Raw genomic sequence first — 23,172 nt, 5'->3', positions numbered from 1 at the left:
ACATCTACAGTCGTCTATTACAAAACGGAGGAAGCAAAGTTTTACACCTAAAAGATTGTGTATCCAGAACCAGAGAAAATTTAAGAAGAATATCGGAAGATAATGTTCTGAAATTTTGACCAGCTACTTTAGTAGCTTGGTAATAACGGGAAAAAAATGTTAGGCGCTGGCAGTGCTACAGCCCAGTGAGAGGATACGTTTCAATTTGAAGAGGTAGATGGTGCATCGGCGCCTACACCATTTTGCAGCTGCAATCAGAAAGTGTCCCAGACAGCTGCAATCAGATTGCCTCACCCGAACCAGATAAAATTTAGGAAGAATATCGAAAGAACATGTTCTGAAATTTTAGGAAGCAACTTCAGAAGTTTGGTTCTAACGAGAAAAAAATGTTTCGCAGTGCAACACCCCGGGGATAAGTTTCAATTTGAAGAGGTAGACGGTGCACCGGCGCCTACACCATTTTGTAACTGCTATCAGAAAATTTCCCAACTACTTTCGTCTCCTAAACACAAGAATAAGGTTGATTGTTATCCTACAAAAGTGAATCTATATTTCCTATCTTTAGTCCTAAACCAGAAAAAAACCATCGGAAACTGCTCAATCTTTTGTAGTATGCATCAAGAATCTTAAATTGCTTTAGGGATCTAAATAGAAGGTACAAAGGAAAATGAGAGATTCTTTGGATTTGTGTCAGACAACCATATAGTATGGGTGCTTTCGGGGTTTGAAGTGTGTTACACAGGCGCGTAGTTTTGAAAACTCAATGTGAAAGACCCTATGTTGAATATAAAACCTAGTGATTTTTATTGAATGTTTTGGAAAGTTTTGTCAATATTTGTTCTAATAGACAATGTTTTTTTCAGAGAATGGAGAAGAAACCGAGTATATGCCATGAAGGATGACCACTGGCTGCAGCAAGCTAGATTTCAAAAAAACCCGTTTCAAACAAAGCCTTATAGAAATCCAAAAGCAATAACATATAACAATGTCTAAAACTTTAATCCTTATAATCGATTTAGATACCATATACCCCTTCCACCCTCGCAAACATTCTGAATTATTTATGAAAAAATGACGAATTCGAAATTCATCCCCACCCTTTAAAATCCTCAAGTGAAAATGTCCCAGAACTTTCGGCAAAGAGAATATTACAAGACCATTATATTAGTACAATTGCTAGCCCTATTTTCGTCCCATGTCTACAGTCTGAACCAGCCGTCGGCTCAGAGCCAAGAGGATGAGAAAATGTATTTCGTCGTGGCCTCCTCCTCGAATATGACATACAGCAGGATATTCAATAAGACCCTGACAAATCTGACGCGCAGTTTGTTCCCAAAAGAAAAATTCCACATAGAACTAGACACTCTTATCGTTGATTTGCCAGTGAACGGCAGTTTTAGTGCTAAGTTTTTGGAGGAACTTTGCGCCAAGCTGGAGAAGAAGAGGGTCTTGGCCTCCTTCGTTATAGGGGATTCACCGGCTGCTTCGACTGTTAGTATGGCGGCCACGCACATTGGCATCCCGGTGTTGTGGGCTAGGGGTCAGGAGAAGTTCCTTTCAGGGTTTAGGAGTTTGGTAAGTTCTTTTTTTGATGATTGCTTAAAATTAAAAGAGTTCTGATCATTGTGCTTGTAGAGGGTGTCTTCAATTTGATGCGCAGAAAACGCCTCGATAACTACAGGGTGAATCTTTGACTTGTACATATATTTTAAGAGTAGATTCCTGAGGTCGAAAGAAACACTTTTTTCCTTTACCATTTTTTTCAGATTTTGCTCAGTTTAAAAAATACAGGCTGTACATAAAAAACGATATTTTTCAGTTATATCTCTCATATGATTGTACCCACGGAAATGAATATACTAGCTGACAAAGAAAGTGCTACACCCAGCAGGGGCTGTTTAAATTTTAGAAATTTTTTGGTAAAACATAGATAGTATGGCAAGGAGCAAAAGATTTAAATTGATTGAAGGGTTTACAATTTTTTTTAATAAAGTTAATAATATGTTTGTCCACCACGATTATCTATACACTGTCCAACAAGTCTCGGCATTGATGCAATAAGATGGTCTATTACTTCTTGAGAGATACTATCCTAAGCTACCTGTATTTCATGTCTCAGAGCCGCCAAAGTCCCTGGGGGCTGGGGTAAATATCCAAGGCATCTACCCATGATGAAGACTAAAGGTGTCCTACTTGCATATGCAATAGCACCCCATACCTTAACGCCTACTGTTCAGTGTACACGACGCTCATCATCAAACTGAGGTTCACGTCTTTCTCCCCGACGTCATCTAACCCTTCTTCGGCCATCATGTGCACCCAAGGAGAATCGAGATTCATCAGAAAAGACGACCTAATGCCATTCCACATTCCAATGTCGGCGTTCTCTGCATCACTGTAATCGTTACCGACGATGCTTAACCGTCAGAGGTAACACAAGATGGGGTCGAAAATGCTGCAGTCCAAAAGACCTTATCCGTTCGGACAGTTACAGGAGGGCCTTTTTCTGCTAACCACTGTAATGGTCATAAGTCTTAGACGTCGATCTTGAACTTAATATGTACCTCTTCGACGTCTGGTGCCTACTCTTCTACGATTTTGGACATTATCAAATCACGCTTGACAACATCTCATAACTGTAGTTGGATTTCTGGTCGTAGTGTTAGTGATTTCTTGAAATGACAACCCCGCCTCCCGTAGACCAATAATTCGACCTCTTTCAAATTCACTTACGATAAATTCCGCGTACACGTGCTAAACATCGACTTTGGATCTCCTCGAGTAGCTGGTCTGTTATCAAATAAAAAACTGGCAAAAAACGACTACAATATTTGAGAACCAAAAATTATTTACATGAAGAAAACTTTACTCCTTGTTATACTATCTATTTTCCAACAAAAAAAAATTGAAATTTGAAAAAGTTCCTTCTGGGTGTTGCCGTTTCTTTGTCAGTTAGTGTATAGCTATATCTTTTCATCCGAATCAGAAAAATGGTAAAGAAAAAAAGATTTCTTTTTGACCTCAGAATCTACTAATAAAATATATGTACAAGTCAAAGACTCATCCTGTATAAAACTTAGACTTAGAGAAAAAATTTCGAAATAATGAGATATCAGTAAGCAGATCATAGATATCTTGATTCAATTTTATAATCTCTAATAGTTGTTGACGCCTGTATCTTTCCAGGTTTGAATGGTATAACCTACTGACAAAAATATCAAAAAATAATACACAGTGACCAGTGTTGTCATCAGAAACATATTCAATTGCTACATTCCTGATGGAAAACCCTCTACTTCGGAAGATAATTATTTTTATTGATTCTAAATATCAATGATTATGACTCTGAATTCTTTGAACAATCTAAACTATGTAGCGTTATCGAAATATGACGTCACTGATGACGTTGAGTGAAACTGCGATTTGGCGTGTCTTTGAATGTCTCTGTTTTGATTACTATTTTCGTTGAGAAATATTTATGCAAATTAAAAACATCCACTTTTCATATGCTCAATAAACATCAATAAACACTTTCAAGAGATTTGAAAAAAAAGTCGTCAAATAGCCTATTAAGTTGGCACCATAGTGAGCTTATTCATTTACAGGCCGTCAGTCCACTGGAAATCCAGTTAACACCAACTGGGAGAGAACTGGTGTCCGCACTAAGAGGATTGCTGCTCCATGCCCACTGGCACACTTTTACGTTGCTGGCAGACCAAGCCTCGGCCACGGCATTGAGAGGGCCTGAGCTCTGGCCCATTCTGAGGGCCCAACCACTACACCCCACACTAATCGCATTACCTTCGCCTCTGCGAGCCCAATCTTTGTTTAGGTGAGTCGGACAATTAAAGTGTGACTGTGATCCGATTATCGTTCATTATCTGATCGTACTGGCCGAATATCACGAGGTTATGGGGACATTGTTCGGTAAGAAAACAGGCTGTCGGCGAAGAAAAACACTGCGTATTTCGCCAAAACGGTTATTTTTTTCCATTCTGTAAAAAAAACTATTATTTTTGCATGAAAAACAACGCTTCAATTAGAATTGTTATAGTGATCTGATTTGGGTCCCTATTGGCCAAAAATTGAGACAGTCGATTTTTACAAGCCTCTGTTGAAGTTAATTTTTCACCTTCAAAATTGTTCGCCATGGATAGGAAGAGATGGCAATCACTTGATGCCAGGTTCAGACTATGAGGTGGATGCATTAGAACTTCCTAACCATGCTCCCGGAGCTTCTGGCAAGTCACTATAGATGTGTGTGGCCTGATCGAACACAATTCCTCTCTTATTGGCCAAAGCTGGCCGCTTTTGGGCGATTGCTCCCTTCAGACGGTTCAATTCTTGACAGTTAAGTTCCGAGTTAACAGTTGTGCCATAGGGGAGCAGCTCAGAGTAGATAATAATTCCCTTCCAATCCCATCAAACACACAGCAAATCCTACCTGGTCATCAATCCTAGCTTAGCCGCCGTTTCCGCCCGCTCACCGCGTTTCGACCTCGACCGTTTTTGCTTGACGTTGTCGTAAGTGATCCTTTTTTCATCACCAACCGCTTCGAAAATAGGTCGATTTTGTTGCGATTCAGCAGCAATTCCCAGATGGAAATTCAGTCTATAAGGTGCGTTAACTCATGTGATACCTATACATCGAGCTTCTTTTTGAGACTAGCCTCATGCAAATAGTTCCAAATATTTTTTGTGCAATCTTTAGCTCTTGGGCAATTGAAACAATGCTTACATGGGGGTTGGACTCGACAATGTCGATGATTTTATCGACATTTTCGACGATTGGCCTTCTAGTGCGTGGTGCATCTGTGACATTTAAATTACTGGAACGGAATTGACGAAATCAAAATTGCACACGATTGACAGTTACAGTATCAGAACTATAAACAGTATTGACATTTTCAGCCTTCTGGCTTGCATTTTCGTCTTTATCTAAGTAGACTGTAGAATTTAGGCTATTTTCTTCTTGCTAGTGTCCATCTAAGACTCGCGCTCAAAATAAACTGAGTCAACAAATCACAAAAAATGTCAAAAAAGTTTTTGTAGTATGAAATCTTATCTTTCTACACAACGCGAGATACAGATAACTTATATCATATATTGAAAAAATAATGGATTCTTTTTACTGTACCTAATATATAAAATCATAGAAATTGCGGCGGCTCAAAGTGAATTTTATCCCATTTTGATGAGGATTTGAATGATGAACACTGATGTGAAGTTTGGAGCTTTTGAGACTTCGTTCTCTCATTTACCAATTGTAAACCACAGAACTCTATATAGGTAGATGTGTTCTCTAAGGGCTTAATTGGCCCCTTCAATGATGAGCGCTCTAAAGTTCCCTACTTCACGTTAGTGCTTTCCCCAATTTTCAGTTTGACATTCTGATTGAATTTTCTATGGCTATGATGAAGATATTAGCACAAAATATTATGATGAAATATTGGTTATGATGAAGCTATTAACACAAATTTTGACACGAAGCTTCACAATGGTTATTCTATATATATCTGTAAAATAACCATGTTGAGCTTCGTGTCAAATTTTGTGTTAATAGCTTCATCATAACCAATAATTCATCATAGTATTTTCATCGAAACGCAATATTTCAGTAATCATTACTGAAATATTGCGTCTTCATTTCTTTTTCATATTCTTCCTGAATTCAATTTTTTCTAATGACACTATTCTCACGAAATTTTGCACGAAGCTATACGATTGCTCGCATGGTGAATCCTCAATCTACGTAATGCCCATGTGATTCAATTTGCGATGCTCTTTGGGAATAATTCTTCAAATATACGGTACATCACCAGGTGGTGAAATCGTGCCTCAATATTGGCCGGGCTAATAGGGTGACACTGACAGCTCACTTTAAACCTTAATTACCGCCGGCGTCTCCCAATAGCCAACAAATCGTTTTCGAATTGATAGACCAATAGATGCTTCAACAGAATTCATTGATTGTTTAATGAACGATCGCAAAAAACTTCTAACTCACCTGGCATTTTTTATACACGGTGTTTCCAAATTAGACGTGATCCTTGGATGACGTGTTGGTGAGGCTGATTTTCTGTCGTTTGAGCCATATTAAGTGATAACCAGAAATCAAAACTTTTGGAGATATTTGAGTTCTTGTGATTTTCTCACCTTATTTAATTTTTCGTGAATTTTTTTCAAGTTGACTAAATTTGATTATAATTTTTAATTATTTCCGTTACCAGCGAGAAGTCCGGAGCTGACACCGTTAGAAAAGACGAGAAACTTGAAAGTAAATTTCAGGCCGAAAGTAGCAATTGAAGTTATAAGAAAGAGGGCACGTACCTACTTGAATAAGGAATGGTAGAGGTCATGTCAAACATAATTTACTAATACATTTTCTACTAAAATTTTGAGTTTAATTAATTAAAATAAATTAAAAAATATTGAATTCATTTCTTTCCTTTCTTTGATTCTTTTCCGTTTCAAATCAAAATCTGCTGAAGCAAAACAAGTCCTGCATTTTAACAGAAACTTTTTCAGGAAATGAAATTTTTTTTTATATATCAACTTTCAAATCATACTAATTCTCATTCAACATCTAATACAGCATAGTTTTGCTTTTTTCATACACATCATAATCTTCTCTAATGAAAATAATACAAAATTTGAATCACTCAAGCAACGTAGAAAAAATTGACGAAAAATGAGAAATTTCTTAAAAAACACAAGAAATCAAATATCTCGAAAACTGTTGATTTTCAGTTATCAATAAATAAGGCTCAATCGACAGTGATACTAACACCTCCTTTAACGTTCACGTCTAATTTGGAAACACCCCGTATAGCATATTCGAAAAAACTCTAATATGGCCCTTACTGATCCATCTCACGAAGAGAAAGGAATCTCTAGCAAATGCCTCTTCCTCTTTGAGTTCTTGTGACTGACATAAAAGAGGGTTAAGATGGCATCGTATCCACCTCTTCTTCCACCAAGAGACGTAACTTCAATTGCTTTTATGTTATCTGACTAACGTTCCAACGGCACGAGCTTCAGTTCCTGATCATTCGGTATTTCGAAATTTATTTTCTGCCAAACCATTGGCTCAACAATACACGGATCGTGAACTGTAGAATTCGATTGCTCCGAAAGAACGGAAGAGGGAGAAGATTGCTGGATTTAACGATTTATGGCCGTATTCCTATCGATATCTACAATGGCAGCGATCCTATAACTCAGTCCTGAAATAATAGACAATAGAAGACCGTTGATCTGCAGGAATGGACAATCCAATAATACGGAAATCATATTTTGAGCCGTGGCTCTATGACGGACCCGTAATTGGTCGATTTATGAGTTTGGAGGCTCGGAACCAGACTCGTGTAAGGGACGTATTCAGCATGATTTGTATATATACAAATGGTAAACACAAACAAGGCTGATTAATGAATGATCCTTCAGAATAAATATTCGAACAATCTGTGAATCTTAGGTGTCATTTTGATACATATTCTTATTGCAATACCATACAATAGGATGATTCAGTTGGCAGTCAGGTTTTTAGAGTAGCTTTTCTTCAATCCATCTGAACACCATAAAATGTATTACTTAAAAGGGAAAAGTCAAGTCAATGAAAGTCAAGGGAATGATTAAGAAACAAGGAAATTGGGTGCCGTACGAGTTGAAGCCGAGTGATGTTTGCTTACGAACAGCTGCTTGCAAGGCAAAGACGGAAGGGATTTCTGCATCGAATTGTGACTGAAGACGAAAAATGGGTTCCTTTCGATAATCCCAAGTGCAGAAAATCATGGGGATATCCCGGTCATGCTTCCACGTCGACGGCCAAATCGAATATTCACGGTTCCAAGGTTATGCTCAGTATTTGGTGGGACCAGCTCAGCGTAGTGTATTATAAGTATTTGAAAACGACTGTAACAATCACAGACGATCGTTATCGAACGTAATTAATGCTTTTGAACCGAACATTGAAAGACAAACGGCCGCAATACAACGAGAGACATGATAAAGTGATTTTACAGCATGAGAATACTCGATCCCATGTTGTGAGAGTGGTCAGAAACGTTGAAATAGGAAGTCCTATCCCACTCGGCGTATTCTCCAGACATTGCTTCCTCGGACTCTTACTTGTTTCAATCAATGGCTCACGGCCTTGCTGACCAGCACGGTCTCATGAAGATGTAAAAAAAACGGCGGAAGCAAAGTTGTATGCCCATGTATGTATACTTAATTGTACAGAAAATGTACATAAATTTCATTTGATATTTCAGTGAAAGAACATCCGATTGAGTTGTAATTTTGCGAGCGAATATAAAATTACAATTTCAAGCTTTCGAATAAGCATGGCGCGGTGGGGGAGGCAGCAGATGTTTAACCTCATTGTTCAAGGAAGAAGTGCAAAATAGAGGTGATAAAACGGGAAGAATAATTTACAATCCCATTATCTCGAAAACAAAACAAGGTGGGGAAAAACCATTAGTTCCATTAAAAGGGTTGATTATAAATGAAACCAATCTTGCTTTGTGTCCTATGGGATTATTCGAAAAATTCAAGGAAAAACAGGAATGAATTGAGTCAGATCGACTCTTCATAACTTTGAAATCCTTTTTGAAATCAGACAGAGCATGGTATAAGAATATGTAGGACGCAATACAATGAGCTCTTGGTCATCCCAACAAGCAGCAAAAACCTGCCTGAATACAGAAAGCGATAATTAATCATAATCTACATCTACCTCAAGTATAGCAAAGAAAGGTGTCAGTGAGGAGCAGCTTATTGAAATTACGGGTCATTCGAACGCTATCATACATCATAACTTGGCTTTCGCCGTTTTTTTCCGAAATTCTGGGCTTTATTGTGAAAAACTGGTTAAATATTTATCATTCAAAGTATTGTTCATCGCTGGTCATTAATTTCTCCCATCTTTCGAACAGCGTACGAAACTCGCGTTGAAAAAACTGGTCATCTTTTGAAGCGATTAACGAATCGATCCAATTTTTTACTTCTTCATAAGACCGGAAGTACTGCTCACCCAGGCCGTGTGCCATTGACCGAAACAAGTGATATTCCGAGGGAGCAACGTCTGGAGAAAACGACAGGTGGGATAGGACTTCCCATATCAACGTTTCAAAGTATGTCTTGACCACTTTCGCAACATGGGATCTAGCATTGTCATGCTGTAAAATCATTTTATCATGTCTCTCGTTGTATTGCGGCCTTTTGTCTTTCAATATTCGGCTCAAATGCATTGATTTAGATCGATAACTATCGCCTCTGATTGTTTAAGTTGGTTTTAATAACTCATAATACACTACGCTGAGGTGGTACCACCAAATACCGAGCATGATCTTGAAACCGTGAATGTTCGGTTTGGCCGTCGACGTGGAGGCATGGCCGGGATATCCGATTTTCTGCGTTTGGGATTATCGTAATGTTTCCAATTTTGGTCTCCAGACAAGATGCAATGCAGAAATCTCTTCTGTCTTTGCCTTGTAAGCAGCTACTCACAAGAAAACAAACGCCGTTCAACATCTCTCGGTTTCAACTTGTACAGCACCCAATTTCCTTATTTCTGAATCATTCCCTTGACTTTCAGGCTATTGAAATGGCTTGTTGTGACAATCCCAATGATTTTGCCAATTCTTGTTGCGTTCGACACAATGCCTCCAATTCTGCACCTTCTCTCTTCCACCGCCATGCTTGTCTTCGAAGTCAAAATCGCCTTTCTTGAAGCGTTGAAACCACTCTTGGCACGTTCTTTTACCAATAGCGGCCCCACCATAGGTATTTGAGAGCATTCGATGAGCCTCAGTCGCAGATTGCTTCATATTAAAGCAGAAAATTTAAACCTTCCGCAAATGACGAGAATTTGGGATATAAGCTGACATGTTTAAACGAGAATAAATTAATGATGCAGACAGAAATCGACTAATATTTCGATGGAGTTATTTTCACAAATACCAGAGCTTATTGTATAACATCTAGGTACTATTTTTTCCGATAACCACTTACCGCTACAGCCATCTATTGCAAAACGGCGGAAGAAAAGTTGTACACCTCAGATGAAGATCCCATGTAGAAATAATCGAAAAAAACGTGGAAATGAACAAAATAAAGTAGCACAACAACTAAGTTTCATGTCCAATTCCTATAAATGTATCGTTTGCAGCTGTCAATGAGCCTGTATTAGGTCCATCCAGTCAGAAAACCAAAATCGTTTACAACTACATGTTCAATTGTAATTTTGTGACTTTTATTTTGTGCGTTGAAAATTAATATGTTTGAAAGTTTCTCTAGTACAATTTCAATTATAGCTCTTCTCAATATTATGAAATTTCTCAGAAAAAAATAGATATTTAAACATTGCATTTAGATCAGTATTTCCATAAAAAATTTAAGCAAAATGAAGAAAAATTTACCAATATTTCCGTGGAAATAGAACCAATAGAACTATTCTAATTAATTTAGTTTTTTTTATTGAGTCAAAAATTCCCGATCTAACTGACATAGTAATAACTCACATCTCATTTGTAATTATATCCAGTTCTATGGTCTCCAATAGTCTATGAATGAACGAGCGCTGAAAAGCTCTCGAGTCAGTGCTTTTCTCGATTTTTTTTTAAATTTTGCACTCCGCTTCCCATTTCATTTTAATTCGTGCATATGTGTACCATACCCTCATTAGTTTATCGTGGTGTCAAATTAATCTCAACGATTAATTATCCTGCGACCGAGTTCTACAGCACAAAAGCTGCTGGATCGATGTCCGGACTTTAGGAATTAATTTAGCCTTCAACTAATCGTTTGATATAATGCTGAAGGTTTTCGCACTGCTAGAAAGTCTAGTCGACAAACAATTATGGAAGATGAATTTGGAGGTTTCTAGGTCGATTATCGTAACAAACTAGTGACCCCCTGAAGGTGCCTATGTAGGTTAAGAGGGATTACCACCACGTGGCTTTCCGAGTATCAATCAAGTTGTACATTCACCTTATCTTCTTCATTTTTTCGAAGCAAATAATTAGAGAGCAGCACTGTACGACGGTCGATTACTTTTTTCACAAAATTATAGTTTAACCTGTTTTTTAATGATTTTTGGTAGGCTTTTGACCACGAATATTTCAAAAATATTTCAGTGCATTGTATATATCATCTCTCCTTTCATCCGCAAATTGAAAATATTGCCATTCTACAATATAGATTATTGTTTAAGGAAATCATGTGAAAACTCCATAAAAATAAGTGATATACATATAAGAAGAAATATCCCTAAGTTCCTTTTGAACTGAGAAGCCAAGAGGTGGTGTTCCCTCCCGAAGTCTTTCAAAAGACGAGCAGTGAACTGATCAGGTTCTGGAAAGGACGAGATGTCCAGAGTTTCAAGGTATTTCTTGAGAGGTTTTGGGGTATAGTGGATTATATACTGATATATGGGGTTGCAAGAAGAACACTATTGAAGAAGCAGTCCGGTAGGCTCATTGGTAAAATCTGAAAAAAGAACAGTCTGAGAGGATATCTTTCTTGAAGGTGTCATTTCAGCAATGGTATCACTCAATGGATACTTCATGAGGGATACATAAGCACTGTCATTCCTCATTGACGATCTATCTCATGAAATTTCGACTTCGTGTTTGAAGAACATGACCTATCTCACTAAATTTGCGGTTTTTCGAAGGTCCTTAGCATCTATTTGAGTATTAAGCTCTTGACTCTGTTTGTTTTATCGCTAACTCGTTCAAGATTTCTATCGTTTAGTTTTTGTGTAAACCTAAACCTTTCATGGGAGATTCCCTCCATTTTATTATTTGAAATTGAGTTTTACTACATATCTGTTCCTTCATAATTTATCCCTGGGTGTTTCGTGATAGGTCTTCGATTTCATTTGGATGTTGACTTGTCTTTACAAAAATTTTATCGTTCTTTCTCTTCAGGGAATCTGTGAAAGTTTTCCATTCTGTCTCTGTGGGTTTGCTGGTTTCTTACGAACTATGGTGAATCGATTGTAGATTTTAATAGTTTCTTTTCCTTCACTTGTATCTTCTCGATATAGTTTTTGGCCCCATGCTGCCGATTTATAGGTTGATTGAGGTCTTGCAATTGATTTGATTATGCTCAGTTTCGTATTTTGGTTGATTTGGCTTCTTCCTATAAGTGACTAAATTCTCTTCATTGTTGAGTTTGTTTAATCTACTGTGTATTGTATATGGTTTTTCCATCTGAGTCTAGTATCTAGTATTACATCAAGACGCTTGACTCCATATTTCTGTTTTACCTCGTTTTCATCTCTCCTTAGATTGAAGTTGATCTCTAGTCTTCTTTTCTGTTGGAGAATAGTTTTATTTTTGTCTGATACCTCACATATATTTCCTCTGATCCTCAGAAATAGCGATGGATATCATTGGAGTATTTACTTTGTCAATCACAGAGATTTTTTAATATAATCAAGCTTAGGAGTATGTTATTTACACAAGGTTTCACTTGTTAGTGAAATCTATATTCAGCTCCCAGCTCTTGCAGTTCAAGGATACAATTAGGTTCCTTGTTCAATTGTTTTTAGACTTTTTGTTTACTAATTCGCATAAACAACGTTTGGATCTATACCATGACGTAATAATAAATATCAATAACCAATGATGAAAGGGATGCTACAATATGTTTTCATTTTGAGATGAACATTATCATTATATGTTGACCCCTTGAGCTGAAATGAAATCTCTATCTCCCTATCTCTCTATCTCGCCATTTCCGACTTCAAATAAATGTTTCATTGTCCATAAAGCATAAAGATTAAGGAATGTTAAAAATACATCAGAAGTTATAAGTCATAAATAAGTTATAACTTATGAAAGAGAAAATCCAGAACATCGCATCAAACCGATTCTTTCAGTCACAATTCACACCAAATAGTGATATATTGATTCCTCATCAAACAATACTAGCTTGCTAAACTCCAAATTCTGCAGTTCATCCTTTTAATGGAACCAACGAGTTAAAATTGACTTTTAACAGTGCAAATGATATATATGTGAAATTGGCATGAAGTTTTTGTTATGCAGGGATACAATTAGAAGTGGTGTTCGTATCAGTACTCAATGTTTATCAATTTGCATATATCGATTCGCCAAACATAGTGGTACATACCACTAACGAACAATGGAAAGCGATGCAGCAATATTTCTTCATTTTGAGATGAACATTTTCATTACCTATTGACTATGCAAGCCAAAAATGAAGCATTTGCTTTCTTCCTACATACAACAATAATTGTTCGATCATCCATAGGGTGAAAGATGAAAAAAAGTTAAAAATAGGTAGGTATTACTACTATTTATTATGTCTAATGATAATAAGGTATAATTTTCGAAAGATAAAATCTAAAACACAGCATCTAAATCAAATTCTTTCACAATACAATGCACACTAAATAGTTATACATATATTTAGAATATTATATTACTCTGTCATTAATCCATCGTGAGTTCTCTGGAGCTTCAAATGCTGCAGCTCTTCCTGTCAACAAAGCTAACAGGGTGAAATTGAGCTTCATCAGTGAAAATGATTGGTGTGTGAAATTGGCATGTGGTTTTTGTTGTTCAAATATTGATTAGCGACGTTTTAAGGTATGTATCGTGTTCGCAGTCAATATTTACTTACTCGCCAATGTATCAGCCGGGACAATAATACATACTACTAATCAACAAAGGAGAGGGACGTGGAATATTGCCTCATTACGAGATAAACATTATTTTGTGTATTGGACCTTTAAGCTGAAATTAAAGAAGTTATTTTCCTCCTTTTTCTTTTTGACTACACGTTTTCCGAACAGATCATTTTGCCATAATGTTTGTAACTTTCTAATTTGTAGACGTAAATAGTTCGATTGGTTAATGAAGAATCCTAATCCAGCCGCAAATTCTTTTCTGTCCGTCCGTCGCTCCTTATGCACGATCATTTCAGAACGGAAGGATCTAGTGATCTAGAATATTGTAATTCCTGCAGTAGGTTCGGATCTTGCAAGGGTCGTTTTGAAAAATGGAAATAAAAGCCTCTTATGAAATTTAATATTGGTGGCATAACCAGAGCTATAGAAAATTCAAAAGAATATCGAAAAATATCACCCAGTAATTCCGTGACCATAGAGCTGAAAGAGTAGCGATTTAAATTTTATCGAAAAACAAAAACCTGATATTTTAGTTGAAATAGACTCGAAGGAGTTGAAATATTGCTTGTAATTATAAAATAATATTTACAAGCCTACTGCAGAATTTTTCTTCTGAATATTCATCAGAACCATAGAAAATCTAAATAGAATATCGAAAAATAAAAATTCAACAACTATAATAGCTCTTTATATCAAATTATTTTCATCCAAAATCCGACACTGTATCAACCAAGAAATCTAGGTATTCATTAGAAATCATAGATTCATAAGAACCATAGAAAATTAAAGAAGAATATGATAAATAAGTTGCCAAAGATTTTAGTGACAATAGATCCGACGACGTAGACCTATTGCTTGTATTTAGTGAATAACCATTCCAAGTCTCCTGCAAATTTTTTCATTTGACGCTGAAATTTATCATTTGTATCTTAATTTGAACCTAGAACCATAAAAAATTCAAGCAGAATATCGAAAAACAAATACCTTATATTAAAGTGAAAATATATCCGATGAAGTTGATATTTCACTTGTATTCATAGAATGGGAATTCAAAGTCTCCTGCTGAATGATGTGATTGTAGTTTAATCAGAACCTTAGAAAATTCAGGAAGAATATTGTGAATGGAATACCCAATAACTGATATTTTAGTGACAATAGACCCGACGGAGTGGAAATTTTGCGTGTATATAAAGAATACAATTATTACAAGCCTCCTGCAAAATTTTTCGTTTGTAGTTTTCTTAGAACCATAAAAAATTCAAGCAGAGAATCGAAAAAATAAAGAAAGCAAAGAAGGTTTTGGACGCTCGTTAATGCAAACTCTAATAGCGCCCTACGATAATTAACAAAGCTTTCCTCATTTTCCTTTCTCCTCTTTCCATGTTCATTTCCAAACAAACATTTCACTGTCCATTTCACCTCATCTAGCAGATGAAACGTTAAATTATAATGGAGCAAAAAAGGATGCCGCTTCTATCGACCTCCTAACACGTTAATTCGAAACCCATGAGACTAGCTATCCGGCTGATGAAGAAAAATTGTTACTAACAATCGAACTTCCGAAATCTCTCCCGAATTCACGAGAAGGAAGTTTCGAAATGATCAATATTCATTTCGTGACCTCTTTTCCTACCACGGCTTCGTTATCTAATCACCCGGAAATGTTTTTGGAAGAACCATAGAAAATTCAAGCAGAATATCGAAAATCAAAAACCTTTATTTCAGTGTTAATAGATCCGATGGAGTTGATATTTTACATGTATTCATAGCATGGAAATTCAGAGTCTCCTGCTGAATAATGATCATCAGAACCATAGAAAATTTAGGAAGAATATTGTGAATGGAATACCCAATAACTGATAATTTAGTGACAATAGATCTGACGGAGTTGAAATTTTGCTTGTATATGAAGAATACAATAATAACGAGCCTCCAGCAAAATATTTCGTTTGAAGTTTTCTTAGAACCATAGAAAATTCAAGCAGAATATGGACAAACAAATACCAGATATATCAGTGATAAAACCGACGGAATTGAAATTTTTCGAGTATATATGGAATAATCATATCAAGCCTCCTGCAGAACCTCTTTTCACTACGCCTCTGTTAACTAATTACCCGGAAATGTTTCTGGAAGAACCATAGAAAATTCGAGCAGAATATCGAAAATCAAAAACCTTATATTTCCGTGTCAATAGATCCGATGGAGTTGATATATTACATGTATTCATAAAATGGAAATTCAAAGTCTTCTGCTGAATAATGTTATTGTAGTTTCATCAGAACCATAGAAAATTCAGGAAGAATATTGTGAATGGAGTACCCAATAACATAATTTAGTGACAATAGATCTGACGGTATTGAAATTTTGCGTGTATATGAATAATACAATCATAACAAGCCTCCAGCAAAATATTTCGTTTATAGTTTTCTCAGAACCATAGAAAATTCAAGCAGAATATAGACATAAAAATATCAGATTTATCAGTGACAAAATATCCGATGGAGATGAAATTGTGCGTGTCCATATGGAATAACCATATCAAGCATCCTGCAAAAGTTTGTGTCAGTACCCGCGTCAGCACCATAAAAAATTCAAGCAAAGTATCGAAAAAATAAAGAAAGCACAGACACGAAGTAAGAAGATTTTGGGCGCTCGTTTATGCCATCTCTAATAGCGCTGTTGGATAATTGACTCCACAGCTTTCCTCATTTTCCCTCTTCCTCTTTCCACGTCCATTTCCAAACAAACATTTCACTGTCCATTTCAACTCATCTAGCAGATGAAACGTTAAATTATAATGGGGCAAGAAAGGATGCCGCTTCTATCGACCTCCTAACACTTTAATTCGAAACCCATTGGACTAGCAATCCGGGTGATGAAGAAAAATTGTTACTAACAATCGAACTTCCGAAATCTCGCCCCAATTTACGAGCCGGCAGTTTTGGGATGACCATTATTCATTTCATGACCTCTTTTTCCACCATCTAATTTCCCGGCAATGTTTTTGCAAGAACCATAGAAAATTCAAGCAGAATATCGTAAAATAAAACCCTTATATTTCAGTGAGAATAGATCCGATGAGGTTGATATTTTACATGTATTCATAGAATGGGAATTCAAAGTCTCCTGCTGAATGATGTGATTGTAGTTTCATCAGAACCACAGAAAATTCAGTAAGAATATTGTGAATTGAATACCCAATAACTGATAAATTAGTGACAATAGATCCAACGGAGTTGACATTTTTTGTGAATATAAAGAATACAATCATAACAATCCTCCAGAAAATTATTCGTTTGTAGTATTTTTAGAACCATAGAAAATTCAAGCAGAATATGTATAAACAAATATCAGATTTATCAGTGACAAAATATCCGATGGAGATGAAATTGTGGGTGTATATAAGGAATAACCATATCACGCCTCCAGCAAAAGTTTGTGTCAGTACCCGCGTCAGCACCATAAAAAATTCAAGCAAAGTATCGAAAAAATAAAGAAAGCACAGACGTAAACTAAGAAGATTTTAGGCGCTCGTTAATGCAAGCTCTAATAGCGCTGTTGGATAATTGACTCCACAGCTTTCCTCATTTTCCCTCTTCCTCTTTCCACGTCCATTTCCAAACAAACATTTCACTGTCCATTTAACTCCATCTAGCAGATGAAACGTTAAATTATAATGGGGCAAGAAAGGATGCTGCTTCTATCTAACTCCTAACACGTTAATTCGAAACCCATGGGACTGGCTATCCGGCTGATGAAGAAAAATTGTTACTAACAATCGAACTTCCGAAATTTCGCCCCAATTTACGAGCCGGCAGTTTTGGGATGACCATTATTAATTTCATGACCTCTTTTTTCACCACGGCTCCGTTATCTAATTACCCGGAAATGTTTTTGGAAGAACCATAGGAAATTCAAGCAGAATATCGAAAAACAAAACCCTGATATTTCAGTGAGAATAGATCCGATGAAGTTGATATTTCACATGTATTCATAGAATGGGATTTCAAATTTTCCTGCTGAATGATGTGATTGTAGTTTCATCAGAACCATAGAAAATTCAGGGAGAATATTGTAAATGAAATACCAAATAAATGATATTTTAGTGAATATTTCCCTCCTGTCGAAAATAACAGCGATAATTGCATTGTAGGAAGCCAAACAGCACTGCGATAATTGTTCTGTTCATAGATGCATAGTTTCTATGCATCTTACACAGTTCGAATCTATGGCAATTCCATTCTAAATCAGTTTGACAAGTAATGTAACAGTTTATTCGGGAAATATTCCCCCGAATTACAGTCGTGCATCAAAATGTCCGGATAATTTCGCATTCCAGCGTGTTTTCTTTGAAAAACTGCATTCGGTCATTTTCATTTTTGGAGAAAGAGCCCGACACCGAAGGTCCAAAAATGAGAATGAACTCATGCAGTTTTTATGACAACACGCTGTCATGCAGAATTATCGGTAATTTTGATGCACTTGTGCAATTACTTACGACAATAGATCTGACGGAGTTGAAATATTGCGTGTATATAAAGAATAAAATCATAACAATCATCCAGAAAATTATTTCGTTTGTAGTTTTCTTAGAACCATAGAAAATTCAATAAGAATATGGACAAACAAATATCAGATTTATCAGTGACAAAATATCCGATGGAGATGAAATTGTACGTGTATATAGGTATGGAATAACCATATCAAGCCTCTTGCAAAAGTTTGTCAGTTGCACCGTCAGCACCATAAAAAAATTAAGCAAAGTATCGAAAAATAAAGAAAGCACAGACGTGGAGTAAAAAGATTTTGGGCGCTCGTTAATGCAAGCTCTAATAGCGCCCTGAGATAATTGACTCCACAGATTTCCTCATTTTCCCTCTTTCTCTTTCCACGTCCATTTCCAAACAAACATTTCACTGTCCATTTCACTCCATCTAGCAGATGAAACGTTAAATTATAATGGGACAAGAAAGGATGCCGCTTCTATCGACCTCCTAACACGTTAATTCGAAACCCATGGGACTGGCTATCCGGCTGATGAAGAAAAATTGTTACTAACAATCGAACTTCCGAAATCTCGCCCCAATTTACGAGCCGGCAGTTTTGGGATGACCATTATTCATTTCATGACCTCTTTTTCCACCACGGCTTCGTTATCTAATTACCCGGAAATGTTTTTGGAAGGATGCCAGACGAGCGGCGTTGAAGTAGGTCCGTTCGAAATTTGCCAGACAATGGCGAACGTTGAAACTGAACCAGAATCCGGGGAGGTCGAGGGCGACTCGTAAGGGAGGGGCGGGAATTGAAATAATCGAATATTTTAATTAGTAAAGCCACTCTCTGTTTTGCTATAGGCAAACATTTAAGTGACTGAGTGATCAAGTTTTTAATTTAGTTCAACAATTGTATGAGGTGTCCCAAATTCGATGCTCTTTGGAAGATTCTCGAGAACTATGAGGATCATAGATTTTTTTTTAATCGACTTTATTCAAGAGTGATTCAGGCACTCCTACATTCCTCTAGCTTTTCGTCTTCGATATCTTTTCTGTATTTAGCTTTTTCTTTTCAATTTCTTGTGACCAAAACCTCCCTCCCCCCTCCCCCAAATCATGTAGATGCGCCAACATTGGGTGCGCGCCCAACACTTTGCGAAACGCTGGTTTATGTTCTTACCTTTGTCAAGAAATTCACATTTTGCATTTCTGCAAAATTTCAGAACTGTATATTCGATCTAGATGAAAGTATGTATCTAGATGTATTATAATCGTACCGATATCAAGTTTCGAGGAAATGTTGTTGATCGCGTAAACAGATCCTAAGGAAACTTCGAACACCCAAAAGTTCCTGACTTCACATTAATCCTGACCTCATTTTTTTCATATTCTGTTGAATTTTTCTTGTGATGTTGACGCGATTGTCACATAATTTCATACGATGCTTCAAATTATCGTTCTACATATACTAACTGAAACTGACGAAGGAACTGCAACACCCAGGAGGAGCTTTTTAAATTTCAAATAATTTTTTGGTAAAACATAGATAGTATAGCAAGAAGTGAATTATTGAAATTTGGAGAAAGAACGTAGGGTTTATAATTTTTTTTTTATTAAATTTGTTAATAATGTGTTTGTCCACCACGATTATCTATTCACTCCGTAACACGACTCGGAATTGATGCAATAAGATGATCTAATTTCTTCTTGAAGGATACTATCCCAAGCTACCTGTAGTTCATGTCTGAGAGCCGCCAGAGTCCGTGGGAGCTGGGGTAAATTTCTTAGCTTTCTTCCCATGATGTTCCAAACATGCTCTATGGGCGAAAAAACGGGGGATCTGAGCGACCGTGGCAAAATATTCACTTGGGTCGCTTTGAAACATAACTCTGGCAACATGAGGTCGGGCATTATCTTGCTGAAATATTGGATTTTTGAGTCGGCTAAAGTAAGGAAGAACATATAGCTCCACTATTTTTTTAAGGTAACGCAGCACTGCCACGTTACCTCGACTAAAGACTAAAGGAGACTTACTTCCATGTGCAATAGCACCCCATACCATAACGCTTACTGTGCGGTGTACATGACGCTCAACATCAAAGTGACGTTCACGTCTTTCTCTCCGACGTCATCTAACCCTTCTTCGGCCATCATGTGAACCAAAAGAGAATAGCGATTCATCAAAAAAGACGACCTGATGCCATTCCACATTCCAATGTTGACGTTCTCTGCTCCATTATAATCGTTGCCGGTAATGCTCAACCGTCGGAGGCAACAAAGGATGGGAACGTTAATGCTGCAGTCCAAAATACCTTATCCGGCGGTTAACTGTTCGGACAATTACAGAATGGTCTTGTTCTCCTAATCACTCATCAGGCAAAGATCGAGTTTTTGCAAATCGGTCTCTAATGGCCATAAGTCTTAGGCGTTAATCTTGAACTTCATTTGTGCCTCTTCAACGTCCGGTGCCTACACTTTTTCAATTTTGGCATTATCAAACTACGCTTGACAATATCTCATTACAGTAGTCGGATTTCTTTTCGTACGGTTAGCGATTTCTCGAAATGACAACCTCGGCTTTCGTATATCAATAATGTGACCTATTTCAAATTCACTTACCTGGCGATAAATTCCGCCTACAAGTGCTCTAGGCATTTTAATATCAACTAAACATCGACTTTGGATCTCCCTGAACAGCTGGTTTGTTGTGAAATTTAAAAAACTTGCGAAGAACGACTGTAATATTTAAGTAACAAAAATTTTTCACATGAAAAAACCTTCACGATTTTTTCCTCCAAATTCAATTATTTACTCCTTGCTATACTTTCTATGTTTAACAAAATTGAAAAATTAAAAAGCTCCTTCTGGGTGTTGCAGTTTCTTTGTCAGTAAGTATATAAATAATAATAATAATGTAGTTTATTTTATCATAAACATTAATCGCAGAGGCTTTAGAGCCTGTATGCGATAGATAGAAAATTTCTTCTCGATCGTCCATATTTCATCGGTTAACATATTACTCTTGAATTTTCTATGCTTCTAGTGATATGGTTGATAACAATAAATTATGCCTGAAGCTTAACATTTTAATTCCACAATATTTCATCTTAATCGGCATATCCTCCGACCTATCCTCAAAGCTTTGAGTTTGTAGGTTATTCCTGTCTAAAAATATCGTGTTTATATGGATAGCTAGGATTGAATTTTACCATGAATGACAAGACCATTCGAAGAATGCTAATATCGTGTAATATCGTTGTTCGGTGATCGAGTGCTCGAAAAATACTGGGTGAACTCTTTCTATACACCAGAAATACGCTAACTAAACTGATAATTTATATCCCCTTAAAATAATCCACTATAAACATCAACGAGTCGTCACTGGAGACAATTGAGGTCGAATTGAATCTGAATTCGAGGGGGATGCAACTCGAATCAAGTGGAATAAATTGGAAAATCTGCATATCCTGAAGTGGTTTATACGAACTATTCAATCACGCGTTGGAAGGATGTTCTATCGAGCTGCAAGCTCCGATTGGAAATATCAGTTTTCCATTAGCTTGAGTGAAGTTGGAAGATTTGCTCGGTATTGAGAAGAAAAGGAAAGAGCTTCTATATAGGTCTGCTTTTAAGTTAATGTGGAAGTTAGGGGATTTCAGGAAGAAGTAACGGCAACGATTTGATAATTTCTAGTTGAAACGTGAATTTATGTCTGCCACGTTTCGTTTAGGGTGTGGTGATAATTTTCACTTGTGTTTTTGAAATAAAAATTGTTTGATAGAAGCGAAAGTTATGAGTGAACTCATTTACTATTCAGAAGATAAAAAAAATTACCCAATATTAACGCTGTAATACAGTATTTTCCTCAAAGTAATAAACATAGATAGAAGGAGCATATGTCAATTTCAGTATAGTTATTTATAATACAAGTGCAGAAGGCAATGATATTCTTCCACGAGTTCAAAATTCAAAAACGAGCCACGAAGTGGCGAGTTTTTGAATGAACGAGTGGTAGAATGAGCCTTCTGTACGAGTATTATACATTATTTTCTCTAATTCATTGCATTTTTATTGAAATTAATGAAATATTTGCATAAATATCATTTAGTGATTTTTGCATTGAAAAATGTTGATTGGCAGAACTGATTTCTTTAAGGCAAATTGATGAATTGACAGATAAAGCCGTGGCGGAAAGTTCGGAGTACCAACATGTAATAATAAAATATTACCATGAAAACTGTGCGTTTCTGATATATTCTCGCACGATTTTGTTCTACAAGATGTGGAAGAATGAACGGAATAACCACATAATTAGAGAAAGCAAATTTTGTCCCCAACATGAACTCTCATATTTGACATGAACCGAACGTAAACGAGAACATATCACTGATACGATATTTCACTCAATTCGCTAGTTTCTCCACAAAGAACGTACTTCTTATGTCCCATAGTGAATCAACGTTACATATTAACTCAAAATATATTGAAATAGATACCTAAATATATTAGAAATTCAGAAAACAAACTTCAAGGGCGCCAAACGACATGAAAGAACCGGTGACACTAGGAAAGCAAAAGTTGCCAAACCTTGGATTTCAGCAGGAAGATAAAGAAAATAATTAATATTCTGCTTATTATAAATTCGATAATCGGGAAAAATATCGCATCCCAAATATTCAAAAATGCATATTTAATCGGGAATCACTCAAATAAATATATTTCATTCAATATAATATACATTCATAACGATATAGTAGAATTGTGGATTTTAAAATATATCACAATCCGACGTCATCTAACCATGTTGGTGACATGTAAAAATTACATATTCTCCCTCTATTTTCATTACTCTTTGGGGTTTTCCAATAAGATGTTACATTTTGAATAGCCAAGCTGTCCCTTTCGAAACTGTTACCTTTTGACATTTGTCAAGAAAAAACTGCACCACTGCTGAAAATGGAACAAAATAGGCTTCAACAACTCATTGAAATTGTAAAATGTCACAGTTTCCAA

The 23,172-nt window shown here is 36.5% G+C and overlaps 1 protein-coding gene across 4 annotated transcripts in view; it reads left to right on the top strand.

Moving 5' to 3' along the window:
- LOC123681313 overlaps positions 1 to 23,172 on the top strand; it is a 59,644-nt gene that overhangs the window by 11,308 nt on the left and 25,164 nt on the right. For all 4 annotated transcript variants that reach the window (XM_045619649.1, XM_045619648.1, XM_045619647.1 and 1 more), the window contains exons 2-3: positions 864 to 1,575; positions 3,606 to 3,832. In XM_045619649.1, coding sequence (XP_045475605.1) covers positions 1,120 to 1,575; positions 3,606 to 3,832 — 683 coding nt within the window. In that variant the 5' untranslated portion in view covers positions 864 to 1,119. The remainder of the gene's footprint in view (positions 1 to 863; positions 1,576 to 3,605; positions 3,833 to 23,172) is intronic.

This window comes from Harmonia axyridis, chromosome 5, assembly GCF_914767665.1.
Source record: "Harmonia axyridis chromosome 5, icHarAxyr1.1, whole genome shotgun sequence".
NCBI classification, from domain to species: domain Eukaryota; kingdom Metazoa; phylum Arthropoda; class Insecta; order Coleoptera; family Coccinellidae; genus Harmonia; species Harmonia axyridis.
This window is presented reverse-complemented; position numbering and strand designations above follow the sequence as displayed.